Source organism: Ahaetulla prasina, chromosome 5, assembly GCF_028640845.1.
Source record: "Ahaetulla prasina isolate Xishuangbanna chromosome 5, ASM2864084v1, whole genome shotgun sequence".
NCBI classification, from domain to species: Eukaryota; Metazoa; Chordata; class Lepidosauria; order Squamata; family Colubridae; genus Ahaetulla; species Ahaetulla prasina.
Window position 1 is genome coordinate 725,162 of NC_080543.1, and position 13,125 is coordinate 738,286.

General features: G+C 49.9%; 1 protein-coding gene across 1 annotated transcript in view; it reads right to left on the minus strand.

Moving 5' to 3' along the window:
• The window catches only part of INPPL1 (inositol polyphosphate phosphatase like 1), a 55,095-nt gene that overhangs the window by 4,028 nt on the left and 37,942 nt on the right, over nt 1–13,125 (minus strand). The window contains exons 14-27 of the mRNA XM_058185252.1: nt 12,514–12,610; nt 10,457–10,595; nt 10,152–10,251; nt 9,186–9,274; nt 8,350–8,431; nt 7,967–8,056; nt 6,665–6,778; nt 5,752–5,840; nt 5,442–5,529; nt 4,484–4,639; nt 3,699–3,786; nt 3,157–3,309; nt 1,305–2,025; nt 843–985 (exon numbers count right to left, since the gene is read on the minus strand). Of these exons, the coding sequence (XP_058041235.1) occupies nt 843–985; nt 1,305–2,025; nt 3,157–3,309; nt 3,699–3,786; nt 4,484–4,639; nt 5,442–5,529; nt 5,752–5,840; nt 6,665–6,778; nt 7,967–8,056; nt 8,350–8,431; nt 9,186–9,274; nt 10,152–10,251; nt 10,457–10,595; nt 12,514–12,610 (2,149 nt within the window). The remainder of the gene's footprint in view (nt 1–842; nt 986–1,304; nt 2,026–3,156; nt 3,310–3,698; nt 3,787–4,483; nt 4,640–5,441; nt 5,530–5,751; nt 5,841–6,664; nt 6,779–7,966; nt 8,057–8,349; nt 8,432–9,185; nt 9,275–10,151; nt 10,252–10,456; nt 10,596–12,513; nt 12,611–13,125) is intronic.

Here is a 13,125-nt window from a genome sequence, read left to right on the forward strand (position 1 = left end):
CTGGCACACGTTGCGTTCCTTGGCTTTTGCACCCACACAGCAGCAGCGATTCTACTTGTTGCCTCTCTCTTGTCCCGGGGCTGGGTGTTCTTGGAAGCAAAGGCCGTGTGGGCCCTTCCTCGCCTTGTCTTAAGAGACCCTCCCCTCTTGAATCCTCCCGTGAGGCTCACTCATGGCATCTCAATTCCCAGCCCCAAGCAGATGCCCCACAAAGACTATCGGGGTTCTGCTTTCTCCCAGCTCAATTAATTAATTAATTAATTTGAACCTGGCCTTTACTATTTTTAAAAATAACTCAAGCCAGCAAACACATTCAACACACTTTCCTTCTCTTATTTTCCCCACAACAACCCTGTGAGGTGGGCTAGGCTGAGAGAGAGAGAGGGACTGGGCCTAAGTCATCCAGCTGGCTTTCACGGCTAAGGCAGGACTAGAACTCTCCACCTCCTTGTGATTGGCCCAAAGTCATCCAGTTGGCTTTCATGCCTAAAGCGGGATTAGAACTCGCTGTCTGGCCCAAAGTCACCCTGTTGGCATTCATGCCTAAGGTGAGGCCTAGATCTGGTCTCCTGGTGATTGGCCCAGTCACCCAGCCAACTTTGGTGTCGAAGGCAGGACTAGAACTCACTGTCACCAGGTGATTGGGCCAAAATCACCCAGTCGGCTTTCATGCCTAAGGCGGGATTAGAACTCACGGTCCCCTGATGATTGGTGCAAAGTCACCCATCTAGCTATCGTGTGGGACTAGAACTCCCCGTCTCCTGGTGCTTGATGCAAAGTTACTCAGCTGTTTTCATCCTGGCACCTTAAGCACCAGACCAAACCTCTCCCCACAGACTCACCTGATGAACTCCAGGTCGTCCCATCCGTTGTGGATGAGCCCTTCCTCGTATCGCTCCATGCCGATGGCCCTCAGCCATTCCCCCACACTGGACTCGCTGCGCCTGGAGCCGCCACTCTGGGTCTGGCCCTCCTGGGTCAGGGTCTGCGGAGGAGCAGCAGGAGGAAGTCAGAGACAACAACCGCAGCCTTCTCTGCAAAAGCGGAATGTGGGAGGGAGGGAAGTTTCTAGCATCCCCTTCCCCAAAGTGACCCCATCTCTGCAGATTCTGGGTTGGACTACCAAGCCCATCCGTAGAGGGTAGGCAGAAGACTTTGAGGGAGGCAGATGAGATCCATTACCAAGGCAACTTAAGTCTAAACCCAGCAGAAAATACAGGTAGTCCTCAACTGACGACGGGTTGCTGAGCGATTCTTTGAAGTTATGACAGACCTACCTCTACCCTCCTGGCACGGGAACCTACCTCTTCCGCTTCTTCGATGCTTTCCCGGATGGAGCGGGCAGGGAAGCCCCCGGGGCGGCTGTAGTTGGGCGGCAGGCAGCGGTGGGCCAGATCCAGCCTGACTTTGGTCAGCGGGTGGGAGGGAGGCCGGCCCATTTGCTCCCTCCCCAGGCCGCCCCCGCTGGAGTACTCCACCTCGCTGAGGGTCTTGGCCATCTGAAGCACGGAGCAGGAACGGTCGTCCAGGATGCCCGGGCCAACCTGGGCTCCGGTGGGGGTGTCCAGCAGGTACCCCGACCCCAGGGATGAGGCCGGCCTGGGGTGCAGCTTGGGGGGCTTGGTCTTGAGGGGCTCGCTGAAGACCACGGTGGCACGTGGCTTGCCGGCCACGTGATCCTCTCCTCTGGTGCCCACCGGGGTGTAAAGGGCCCCTTCCGCCATCTCCAAGGCCACCGATTTGGGTAAGGGAGGGGGCGGGAAGTCTGGGGGGGGCAGGTTGAGGACCCCCGGCTCTTCCTCTTCAGCGTTCTCCTCGGCCCGTTGGGACCGCCAGGACTCCGGCTGGATGGGCACCGTGATCTGGACCTTGTTCCGGGGGGTGGGGGGCTTGGCCGAGGTCGCCGGTGACAACTCTGGGAGGAGGAGTTGATGGGGGACCCCCTCCAGCACATAATAGGCAGGGTTGTTGAAGCTGTTCTTCAGCGGGGGGCCCTCCGGCTCCATAGCCACCTCCTGCTTCGGCCTACACAAGAGGAGAGGGGACTGCTCAGCCGCACCGCCGGGCCCTTCCGAGGCGAGGCATGCTCCCCATATGTCACTGGAGGGAGCCCAAAAGGAGAGAAACCCCCCCCCATCACTGCCTTTCATTGTTCACGGTGGCCGAGCAGATGCACATCAGAAGTGGCCCCTTCCCTGGGCACCCTGGCCTAGGAAGGACCCGGCAAGCAGAGGAACCATGAAGGAACCAGTCTATGGAGATTCCCCTCATCCGGGCCATGGACGTTGCAAAAGTGCTTTTTTAAAAGGCAACTGGACTTTGTTTTTCTTGGAAGATGTTTCGCTTTTCATCCAAGAAGCTTCATTCAGCTCTGACTGAATGGTGGAGAATGGAAGGACTTATCTTCCACGCAGTCATCTAGTCGTTAGCGCTCTCTCTGAGAGTCCTTGAGGTCACTTGGAGGTTTATCTATGCAGAAACCTGGGCGTTTATCTAAGCACAGATAAACCTCCGAGTGGCCTCAACGACTTTCATAGCGACCAGATGATTCAAGGACTAGAAATCCTTCCATCTTCCACCATTCAGTCAGAACTGAATGAAGCTTCTTGGATGAGAAGCGAAATGTCTTCAGAGAAAAACAAAGTCCAGTTGCCTTTTGAAAGAAGGCACCTTTGGGACGTGAAGGAACCTGGAAGGTAAAACCCACGAGGAATGGAAGCTTTGTGGGGCTGGAAGGGACTTCAGAGGTCTTCTAGTCCAACCCTCTGCTCAAGGCAGGAGACCTTATACTGAACTTTAAGACTTGTGGACTTTAGCATGGCTGGCTGGGGAATTCTGGGAGATTATGTCCACAAGGCTAGAAGCTGCCAAGGTCGGACACCCCTGCCTTAAACAGAGTGCGGGACATCGTAAGTGAGATGGGTGGCATATAAATGTAATTAAATAAATAAAACGAGATCAAGATTGTGGCTGCTGATGGAGCCATCTCTGCAGCGACATCGGGAACGAAGAGAGAAAGGAGAAGGGAGGATCACCTGCAATGGGCTGACACTAAGATCAGAAGCTCAAAGGTGGATGTGAAGAATGGCCAGATCGCCAGGAAAGGAATCAGCAGAGCCCTCAACCCCTCCGTCCTTCTGGCTGCGGCTCACTCACCTGCCCGGCTGGGAGGCCTCCTCCTTAGAGGTGCCACGATGGGGAGCCGGGGGGCGGCCGGTGGTCAGGACGCTGGGCTTCTCCTGTTCGTCTAAGAGCTTCCCGGTGGGACAACTGGGACCTTCTCCTAGAGAATGTTTGCGCCCAACGGATCTGGGGAGACAGGAAGGTGGAGAGAAGTTGGGGTGGGGGTGGGGGAGATGCTCCCCTGCCTCACGAATGTCCAGCCTCCAAAGGAAGAACGTGGCGAGGCTGCAGGAATCCACCTTCTCCAACCAGGTGCCCTCCACGAAAAGGGATCTTATTTTCGGGAGGATCTTGGAGACGTTTTTAGACCAGACCCAAACCTTCTGATTTGCTGTTACGCAAATGTAGAAGTGAATCAAGATGAGAGAGGCCTCCTTTCCCCACCAGTTTTCCTTAGCAAAACTCTAAAAAAATACCACCACCACCCCCGTGTCTTTTGAAATAAACTCTGCCCATTTCCCCCAAAAGCCCAGCTTTCCCCCAGGTTCCCTGTTTCCCCAACTGGGAAAACTTACTTGGTGTGCTCCAGGTTGGTCCGTGATGCCGGAGGGGGCAGCTTCCCCTTAGCAGCTCCGGTCTCGTCTTTGTCGATGCTGATCCATTCTGAAGAGGAGGAGGAGGAGGAGGGAGGAGAATCTCAGCGTGGTGTGTGTGTGTGTGTGTGTGTGTGTGTGTGTGTGTGTGTGAGAAAGGGTGACATACAGACCCCCTGCAAAGCACCACTGGCCCAGATGGCTCCCTGGGGACTTCTGTCTTCGCTTCTCCATCATGTAAACAAGCAACTGTCTTAGCAATCTAGAGATGGGGTGTGTATGTGTGTGTCTTGAGAAGCTCTGGATTCAGATCTAATCAGATCTCATCTACCAATGCAGACAAACAAGGAACCACCAAGAAGCCCCTGACCCAGACTGGCAGGGCAAGCCACTTATATAGAGAGAACAAACCTCACTCTCTTCTAGCACTGAAGACATTCCCTAGTTGGGTCTTGAAATGTCTGCAGAAAAACCACCAAGCTCAGCGAGCACCAAGGACCTCACAGTCCTCCTCCTCCTCTTTCTGCTTTTCCTTCTCCTCCTAGTCCTCCTCTTCCATTCTGCAAACCCCAGTCCCTTCTAATACTGATTATGTTATCTAGTTTGGTAATGAAACCTCTGCAAGAAACATACCATGCTCAGACAGCACCAAGGTCCCATCGGATCTAACTGGTCTCCCTATTCCAGATCTGTCTTTCATATTATCTAAATGTTGGTTCTTCAGCCCACCTGCTGTGTAAGCCCACCCACCTCTTCTGCCAACTCACCATACAGCCTCTCACGAGTCCCCATCCGTTCTGCTGGGACCCGAACCCTCATGGACCCCCGAATGTTGCCCGTCTCCTCTCCCCGGTGGGAGAGGTAGGTGAGGAACTGCTGCGCTGTGCTCCCGATCATGGATTTGAGGGCGATGACGCACTCTCCTGCAGAGGGAAGCAACAGAGCTGGTGGGCTGCGAGGCACAAGGAGACGGGATCTTGTGTTGGGTTGACTCTTGGTCAACAAGTTAGTCTTGATGCTTGAAACACAGCATGACCGAAGGCCTGAGGAATGGATCTGGGGGGGACTCACCCTCTCTGAGCTCACAATTTCAGAACTGTGGAGAACTTGAGGCGCTCTGTTCAGTTGGCCTCCTTAGGAATCCCTTATTCTGCCATTGACTGAGGGCATCTCCATTGACACAATGAACGTTGAGTCCCACTTAACTTATCAAGGTGAACAGACCAATCAGCCTGCTCATGTCTTCCCATCTGTAGTTCTGTGGCAATCTACAGTCCAGACAAGCTGAGGTCCCCAAGTACGAGGCCATGGATCAGTACCGGGCCATGGCCTGTTAAGAACCGGGCCACACAACGTCGGCCAAGCGAGCCAAGTTTTAACTGCGCCTACGCAGGATCTAATTTACTCGTGAAACCATCCCAATCCCGATCTGTGGAAAAATGGTTTTCCATGAAAATGGTCCCTGGTGCCAGAAGGCTTAGGGACCACTGAGCTACAGAGAAGACCTTGTCTCCATGACTTGGAGAAGGTCCATGGCCTTGGTGAAACTCTGCAGCGATGGCTTCAACAAGGAAAACAGGGTTCAAGGCAGGGTTTCCCAACCTTGGCAACTGTAAGATGAGTGGACATCGACTCCCAGAATTTGTTCACTTGCAAAGTGGGCCAGGGGGTTTATACAATAAGGATGAGGTCTTGGAGACCCACTAGACTGTGTCAGCTCCTCACCATAGGACTCGTAGCCATCCAGAGACTTGACGGTCAACAGGATGTGCTGGTCTTGCAGGTATTCGATGTCCGAGAGGATCGGCTTGAGCTGCGGACAGAGAAGTCAGAGATGGTGGCCACCTCAGCTAGCGGTGCTCCTGAGGATCAGCTATGGAGCATCTCCTAATGCAGGGAAGCTCCGATGTGCTTCTCTTCCAGAACATTCTTTCCTGCCCCCTTTCCATCCTTGCCCCTAAGCTTCCCTCATCTACCACTGAAAGACCTTTGCAGCAAAGGTTGACCTTCTGGTTGAGGGAAAGAGAGCACTCACTGTGGGCAGTTGTCTGGAGGACCACTGGACCTTCAAGAAATTGATGTTGTCACTGCTCTGGGAATCGTTCTCAAAGCTCTTTTTGAATTCTAGGAGGAAAAAGAGAAGGTAAGTGACAGAGGGCCATGGAGGAACTTAAAGGAACTAGGCTGAGATGCTTTCAAAACTGAGAACCTGTTTTAAGGCTGGGAAACAGAGACAACATTAGGAAGAAACTCACACTGGCTTCTTCCTAGTTTACTGAGGAAGGCAAACACACATGTTCTGGAGTCTGCTTATCTCAATAAAGCACAGCTCCAGTCCATGACTGGAGTCTATGTCCAGATTTGGACTACCTTGAAGGGTTATTATTAGTAGAGGGATCTAGATGGGGTCTCTAACTGCCAAGTAAAGATGTCGTACTTCCCTCTCTGCAAAGAAATGAATGATGCTTGGGAGAAATTTGGAGAGTTTTCTGCCAAATCACGGGGACCCACGTGACATGGGTTAAAAAGTCCAGATGACCACCAATGAGTGGAAGAGCAGGAAGAGGTCTGTTTGATGTCTCATAAGGGTCACTCTCCAAAGAGAACATGGCTTCTCAGCCTGAACAGCTTTAAGATGTGTGGACTTCATCTCTACTACTTCAACAATTCTGGTTTTAGTTGAATGTTAGTTTCTACAAGTCCTTGTATTACTGTGATGCATTTGAACCCAATATTTTCCAGTGTTTTTGTAAGTCCACAAAACATGATAATATGAGTTCCTTCAAGTCTCCAACATTTAGTTTCCAACTGCACAGTATCCTTAACTCTGTGGGGTCCTTGGTGCTCGGTGGCTTATCAAAAACTGAGGAGGAAGTTCTGAGTGAAGGACCTCTATTGTTTTCTGGAGGAGATCCTTCTTGGCATTTACACATTATGGGCAACCTCACCTTCCAGACAGGTGGAGTAGAATTCAATGAAGAATTTTGTCCGGCTGGCTGTCTTCACGATGGCTTCGATGCTCTCAAACTCTATGTAGGCCTGGTCTGAGGATTTGGAGAGTCCTAGAGATGGAGAAACGATGTTACTTTCCCTGAATTTGTTTTAATAAAAATGTAAGGCGGCCCTGTTGAATCAGGCCAAAGTCCACCTTAATTCCAGGTTTGTTTCACTTGATATTGGAGAGCAACCATTCTAATTGTCCTAGACTTCCAGTCAGAAGGGGGGATCATAGAAAGGATTAGCATGGACTCATTAGCTCAGGGGTGGGGGGACTATGGCCCCTTTATGACCTGTGGACTTTGACTCCCAGATTTCCTGTGACGGCTGACTCAGGAATTCTGGGAGTTGAAGTCCACAGGTCATAAAAGGGCTGTAGTTCCCCCAACCCTGCATACAAGAGGGCAAAATATGACTCCCCCATGCCTTTGTGACTTATCTAGCCTTTCCCTGGGCCAACCTGCCAGTCTGGGAAGATTCCTGTAAAATAGGCAGAGAGCAATAAAGGAGCTAGTTTGAATTCTACCCATGTAGGTCTGGCTATTCGGGCCAAATAAAAGTCTCTGAGATGTTCACCATTACAGATGTGGAGTCCCTGGTGCTCTCTGAGCTTGTCTTCTTGCAGACATTTCATTACCAAATCCCCCCATTCCTGCTCCTCCTCCATCGCTGATGGTGTTAGCTAGTTTGGTTATGAACCATCTTCAAGAAAACCACCAAGCTCAGAGAACACCAAGGAACCCTGAGCTACAAATGTTCTGCCTTACAACAATAATTACTATGTTGCTCCCTGTAATTGTTATTCTGGAGGTAACATGTTTTTAAGGCTGATTACCCCTCAAGGGACGTCTCCTCCATGGATTTATACGATCCCCTTCGAAAGCAAATTCAGGTTATTGGATGTAACCATACTTTGAAGAAGCAGCTTCCCCAGGTTGAAGATACACTTGTGAAAAAATGCTCTCTACTATCCATTTTAATTTTCCTTTCCATCAGGTTTCTTAGATGGCCCCGGATCCTACTGTCTGGACCAGGGGTCTCCAACCTTGGCAACGTTAAGCCTGGCGGACTTCAACTCCCAGAATTACCCAGCCAGCTTTGCTGGCTGGGGAATTCTGGGAGTTGAAGTCCGCCAGGCTTAATGTTGCCAAGGTTGGAGACCTCTGGTCTGGACAGAAGTGAAAAGCTTTTTCCCTGGATAAACTCCTTAAACACACACACACACACCAACCAACTCTCTTCCCTAGAAATACCTTTTTTGGAAACAAACTGGGACGTGACTCCAACTTCAAAGGCTGCGAAGACCGGAGAGTGGTCGCTGCTCATGATATCATCCGTACAACCTGACCAAGAAAACAAGAGATGACTTCAACCATGGTGGGATCGACCCTTCTCCCGGGAGGAGGAGGAGGAGGAGGAGGAGGAGGAGGAGGCTGCAGATGGACCAATGAGCCCCCACGGAACCGGGATGGACAGGAGGCTGGCCAAGGGACTGTCATTCACCCCACAAAGCCTGAAGTAACCTCATAGTTGTATGGGAGAGATGATGGGGAGATGCTTGCAGATGAAGGTGTCACTGGTCCAGCTACAACCACATCCAGGGAAGCCCAAGGTGCCACGGTGGCATGGAACTTACCATAGGAGGTGCTGTTGATGTGTGTCTCTGGGTAGGACTTCCAGAGAATGCGGTCACACCAAGAAGGGACGTTGGTCCTGACCTGGGACAGGGAAAACATATTCGATCAAGAGCACTCAACCATGTTGGTTGGACCAGATGTTTGTTTGTTTTTAATAATCCAGGCTCCGAACATGGAGGAAACAGCCAAGCAGTAAACCTGGGTGAGGTCATGTGAGGTTTACAGAGCCTATTGGATTCACTCAGAGGTGTCTGGAGTCCATTGATGATACCCAACAACAAGGGAGATGGATGTCCTATTTTTGGCCAAGACAGCAAGACCTCAGGTGAGCAAACCAGGAGATGAGGGTCTCTCCATTTGTTCCTGAGTCACACTGACAGGTTAGAGCAGGTTTTCTCAACCGGGCCAACTTTAAGATGCATGGACCAACCCCCAGAATTACGACTCATGGACTTCAAATTCCAGAGAATTCATATTTAAGATGCTCAGGCTTGAACTCCCAGAATTCAACTTTAAAATGCATGGATTTCAATTCTGAGGATTCAACTTTAAGACGGGTGGATTTCAACTCCCAAATTCTCGGAGTCCACGCATCTTAAAGCTGCAAGACTGAACATCTTGAGAAACGCTGGGCTGAAGGCTCAGGACACTCCTGCCACGTGAAGTGGTTGAAGGAACTCAGACTCAGAAAACTCCCACGGCGTGTCTGGATTCTGCAACCAAGCTGGACTCTTTGATGGCTATTCAACATGCAAAGGGAGCGTATCCCCACAGCTCCCCCCTCCCCCTCCCGAGCCCCCCAAAACCAGCTCCACCTGGACCCCCAGCCACTTACCCCTGTGGGCTTCTGTTTATGCCACACGTAGGTGTCGCGGGAGCCCCTCTCGTAGCGGTAGGTGGGAGGGAAGGTGACTTCCTCCTCACCTGGAAGAGGAAGAACAAGCAATCTAGAGGTCAGAGGTTGTGCCCACCTGGTTTCATGAGGAAGGCTCTTCTTGGAAGGGTCAAGGGGTGGGGGAGCAGGACTCTGTCAGAGAGACCCCTGGGTTCCTATTCAGGGAAGGGGATCCCTTCGGTTTCACATGAGGGTGCTAGAAAAGCTGCTTTTTGCAGGCATTTCAGAAGGTCCCAAATATGAACCTTCCCCCCAAAATTGGGGCTCCTAGATCCCCCCTGGCAGGACTGGGCAAATTCTACTCCCTTCTTCCATTGATGATGTTCCCTAGTTGGGTCATGAATCATCCGCAAGAAAACAGCCAAGCTCAGAGAGCACCAAGGACCCCACAGTCAACACGGTCTTCCTCCTCCTCCTCCTCCTCCTCCATGCAAACCCCACTCCCTCCTAGCACTGATGATGTTACCTAGTTGGGTCATTAAATGTTTGTAAGAAAACATCCAAGCTCAGAGAGCACCAAGGATACCCCACAGTCTTCCTCCTCCTCCTCCTCCTCTCTGCAAATCCCTTCCCCTCTAGCACTGATGATGTTACCTAGTTGGGTCATGAAATGCCCACAAGAAAACATCCAAGCTCAGAGAGCACCAAGGAGCCCACAGTCTTCCTCCTGTCTCCTCATCCCTTTTTCCTCCGCTCCTCCTCTTCCTCGTCCCCTTTTTCTCTCCTCTCCATAAACCCTCCTCCCTCCTAGTTCTGATGATGTTCACTAGTTGGGTCATGAAACGTCTGCAAGAAGATCACGCAGCTTGGAGAGCGCCAAGGACTTCCTCGTTTCAACCCTGAGCTACAAAGGTTCTCCTCTGTCGATAGCAAGAAGGGACCCCTTTGGTGGGAGTGGCTGCTCACTGAATCGCAGGAAGATCTTGTGTTTCTCCTTCTCCAGGTTGAGCTGGTCCACTTTGAGGAGAGGCTCAAACTCCTTGCGGTTGATGTAGTTGAGGATTTCCTAGAGGAAGGGAGGAAAAAGGACGTGTCCCTTCCAATCCGTGGGTCGAGCTCTCCTTCTCAGCCAAGTTCACTTCCCCCAAGTTCAGGGAATCCAGTTTGGATTGCCACCGTCTCTGTGACAACGGAGCGGCCCTCTGCCCATGCTCAAGTGCACCGCCTCAGTTCTGTCCCCGGCACAGCCCGCCACCCAACGTCATCCTCACCTGGATGTCCATGTCCAGGCGGTAGTTGAGGTCCCCGAACCAGAAGAGGTGGGTGAAGCGGAGGGAGATATCGAAGGAGCTCAGCTGCTTGTCACCCAGGGCCAAAAGACGCAGAATGTCCAGATAATTCTGGTTTCTCCTGCAAGGCAAAACGGGAGGCGGGAGGTTGGGCTGAACGGGCTCTTGCTCAGGCCTCGACTTACGACCACAACGGTCTCCAAAATTTCTGCTGCTAAGCACAAGCATACGTCAGGTGAATTTCACCCTGTTTTACGACCTTTCTTTTTTTTTTTATAAAAAAGTTTTATTTTTACAATCATATCAAATAGTTCATCCAATGTACAATTATATACAATTAGTTGGGCTTGCCCAGTCACCACCCCCCTTTTTAACTCTCTTCCCTCTTCTACCTTCTTCTGCTTTCCAGACCTTCCTCTCCTTCTCTTATCTACATCCTCTCCTCCCTCCACCCTACACCTTCCTTCTCCTCTTCTCCCTCTTCCTTCCTCTTCTCCTCTTTCCTACCTCCTACTCTCTCTTTTCTCCCTCCCCACCGTTCTAAAATGGTAACTGGGCAGACCCGACCCTACATTAATTATATTTATACATCTTCAATAATCCCTGTACATTAACCATCACTCCATCTCTAGCCTCAACCCCCCAATTCCCCTCCCCCATACCCCCCGCCCCCCACCCCGACTTCCCAGAACAAAATGCAGGGTATCAAAACTAACAATCATAATCCAAAATAATTCCTAAATTATAATCTCTAGTCACTCCACACTTAATCACACTCTCAATTCCCCTCTCCTTCAGAAATATATCTAATACAAAATATTTCCTAAATTTACTCATATGCTATTCGATATTTTTTTATCTGATACTTATTTTGAATATAATCAATCCACATTTTCCATTCTAAAATATATTTTTCTTGTGTATAGTCTTTCAAGTAAGCAGAGATTTTTGCCATTTCTGCCAGATTTGATACTTTGAGTGTCCATTCTTCAATTGTAGGTAATTCTTCTTTCTTCCAATATTGAGCAATCAAAAGTCTTGCGGCTGTTATTAAGTTCAAAATCAATTTAGTCTCTATAACTGTACAGTCCATAATTATTCCTAGTAAAAAGAACTGCGGAGTAAACTTAATATTCTTTTTCAAAATATTCTGCAAAATATTCTGTTTTACGACCTTTCGTGCCACCGTCGCTAGGTGAATGATTGCAGCCGTTTAGTTAGCGACTCCTTTTTTAAGTCAACTTGGCTTCCCTGCTGAGTTTGCTTGTCAGAAGGACGCAGACACCAGTCACGTGACCCTGGGACACTTCAACCGTCATAACTATGAGCCGGTGGCCAAGCATCCAAATTTTATTCATGTGGCCATGGGGATGCTGCAATGGTTGTAAGTGTGAAAAATGGTTGTAAGTTCATTTAGGTTATAACAGCACCAAAAAAAGTGACACCAACAATTCCAAGTCTTCCAATTTCAGTTTGGAATGTCTGAATATAGGTAGTCCTTGACTTATAATAGTCCATTTAGTGACCATTCGTAGTTACTGAAAAAAGTGACCTAGGACCATTGTTCACACTTAGGACCATTGTAGCATCCCTATGGTCACATGATTTACATGTGGATGCTTGACAACTGACTCGCATTTACGACGGTTGAAGTCTCCTGGAGTCACGTGACCCCCTTTTGTGACCTTCTGACAAGCAAAGTCAGTGGGGAAGCCGGATTCACTTAATAACCGTGTGACCAATTTAACAACCGCGGGGATGACTTAACGATGGTGGCAAGAAAAGTCATAAAATGGAGGAAATGCTTAAGAAATGTGTCAACAGAAATTTTGGGCTCAGCTGTGGTCATAAACCAAGGGTGACCTGGACTTGTGCTAATCGTGTCGTGTGTGAATATGCAGCCTTGTGGTTTCGGTGCAATGATGTGACAACCACACTGGGGAGACTCTCAGCCCACCTTTGACTCCAGCTCAGGGAGAGCCCCAAACTCGACCCCCTTGTACTGTGTTTTGGGGGGTGGGAGGGAGGAGGGGGCTCACCTGGCGGTCTTCTCGTTGCCGGAGGTGAGGTGGCAGTTGACGAAGCCGAAGGAGGTGCCGTTGAACATGAAGGAGACCCCCACGGCCCCCTTGTTGCCTGTGGAGCAAATGGGAGAAGATGCACGTTACTCCTGGGTAAGAAACAGTCAAACTGCCCCATCCTGTGAATTTAATAATGAGAGGGAGGGAGGGAGGGAGGGAGAGATAGCACACACACAGAGAAATGATAGCTAGATAGGTGCGATAGAGCAGAGGTCTTCAAACTTGGCAGCTTTAAGACTTGTGGAGTGCAACTTGAAGTCTACAAGTCTTAAAGCTGTCAAGTTTGAAGACCTCTGTGATAGATAGATAGATAGATAGATAGATAGATAGATAGATAGATAGATAGATAGATAGATATAGACAGAGACAGAAAGAGAGAGAGATGGGAGAGATGGATAGAGCTGAAGATAGGTGATAGATAGAGAGAGATACATAGAGACATATGATAGATAGATAGATAGATAGATAGATAGATAGATAGATAGATAGATAGATAGATAGGTAGGTAGGTAGGTAGATAAATTTATCCTATTATATTTCTACAAATAATTCAAGGCAACAACCATATCC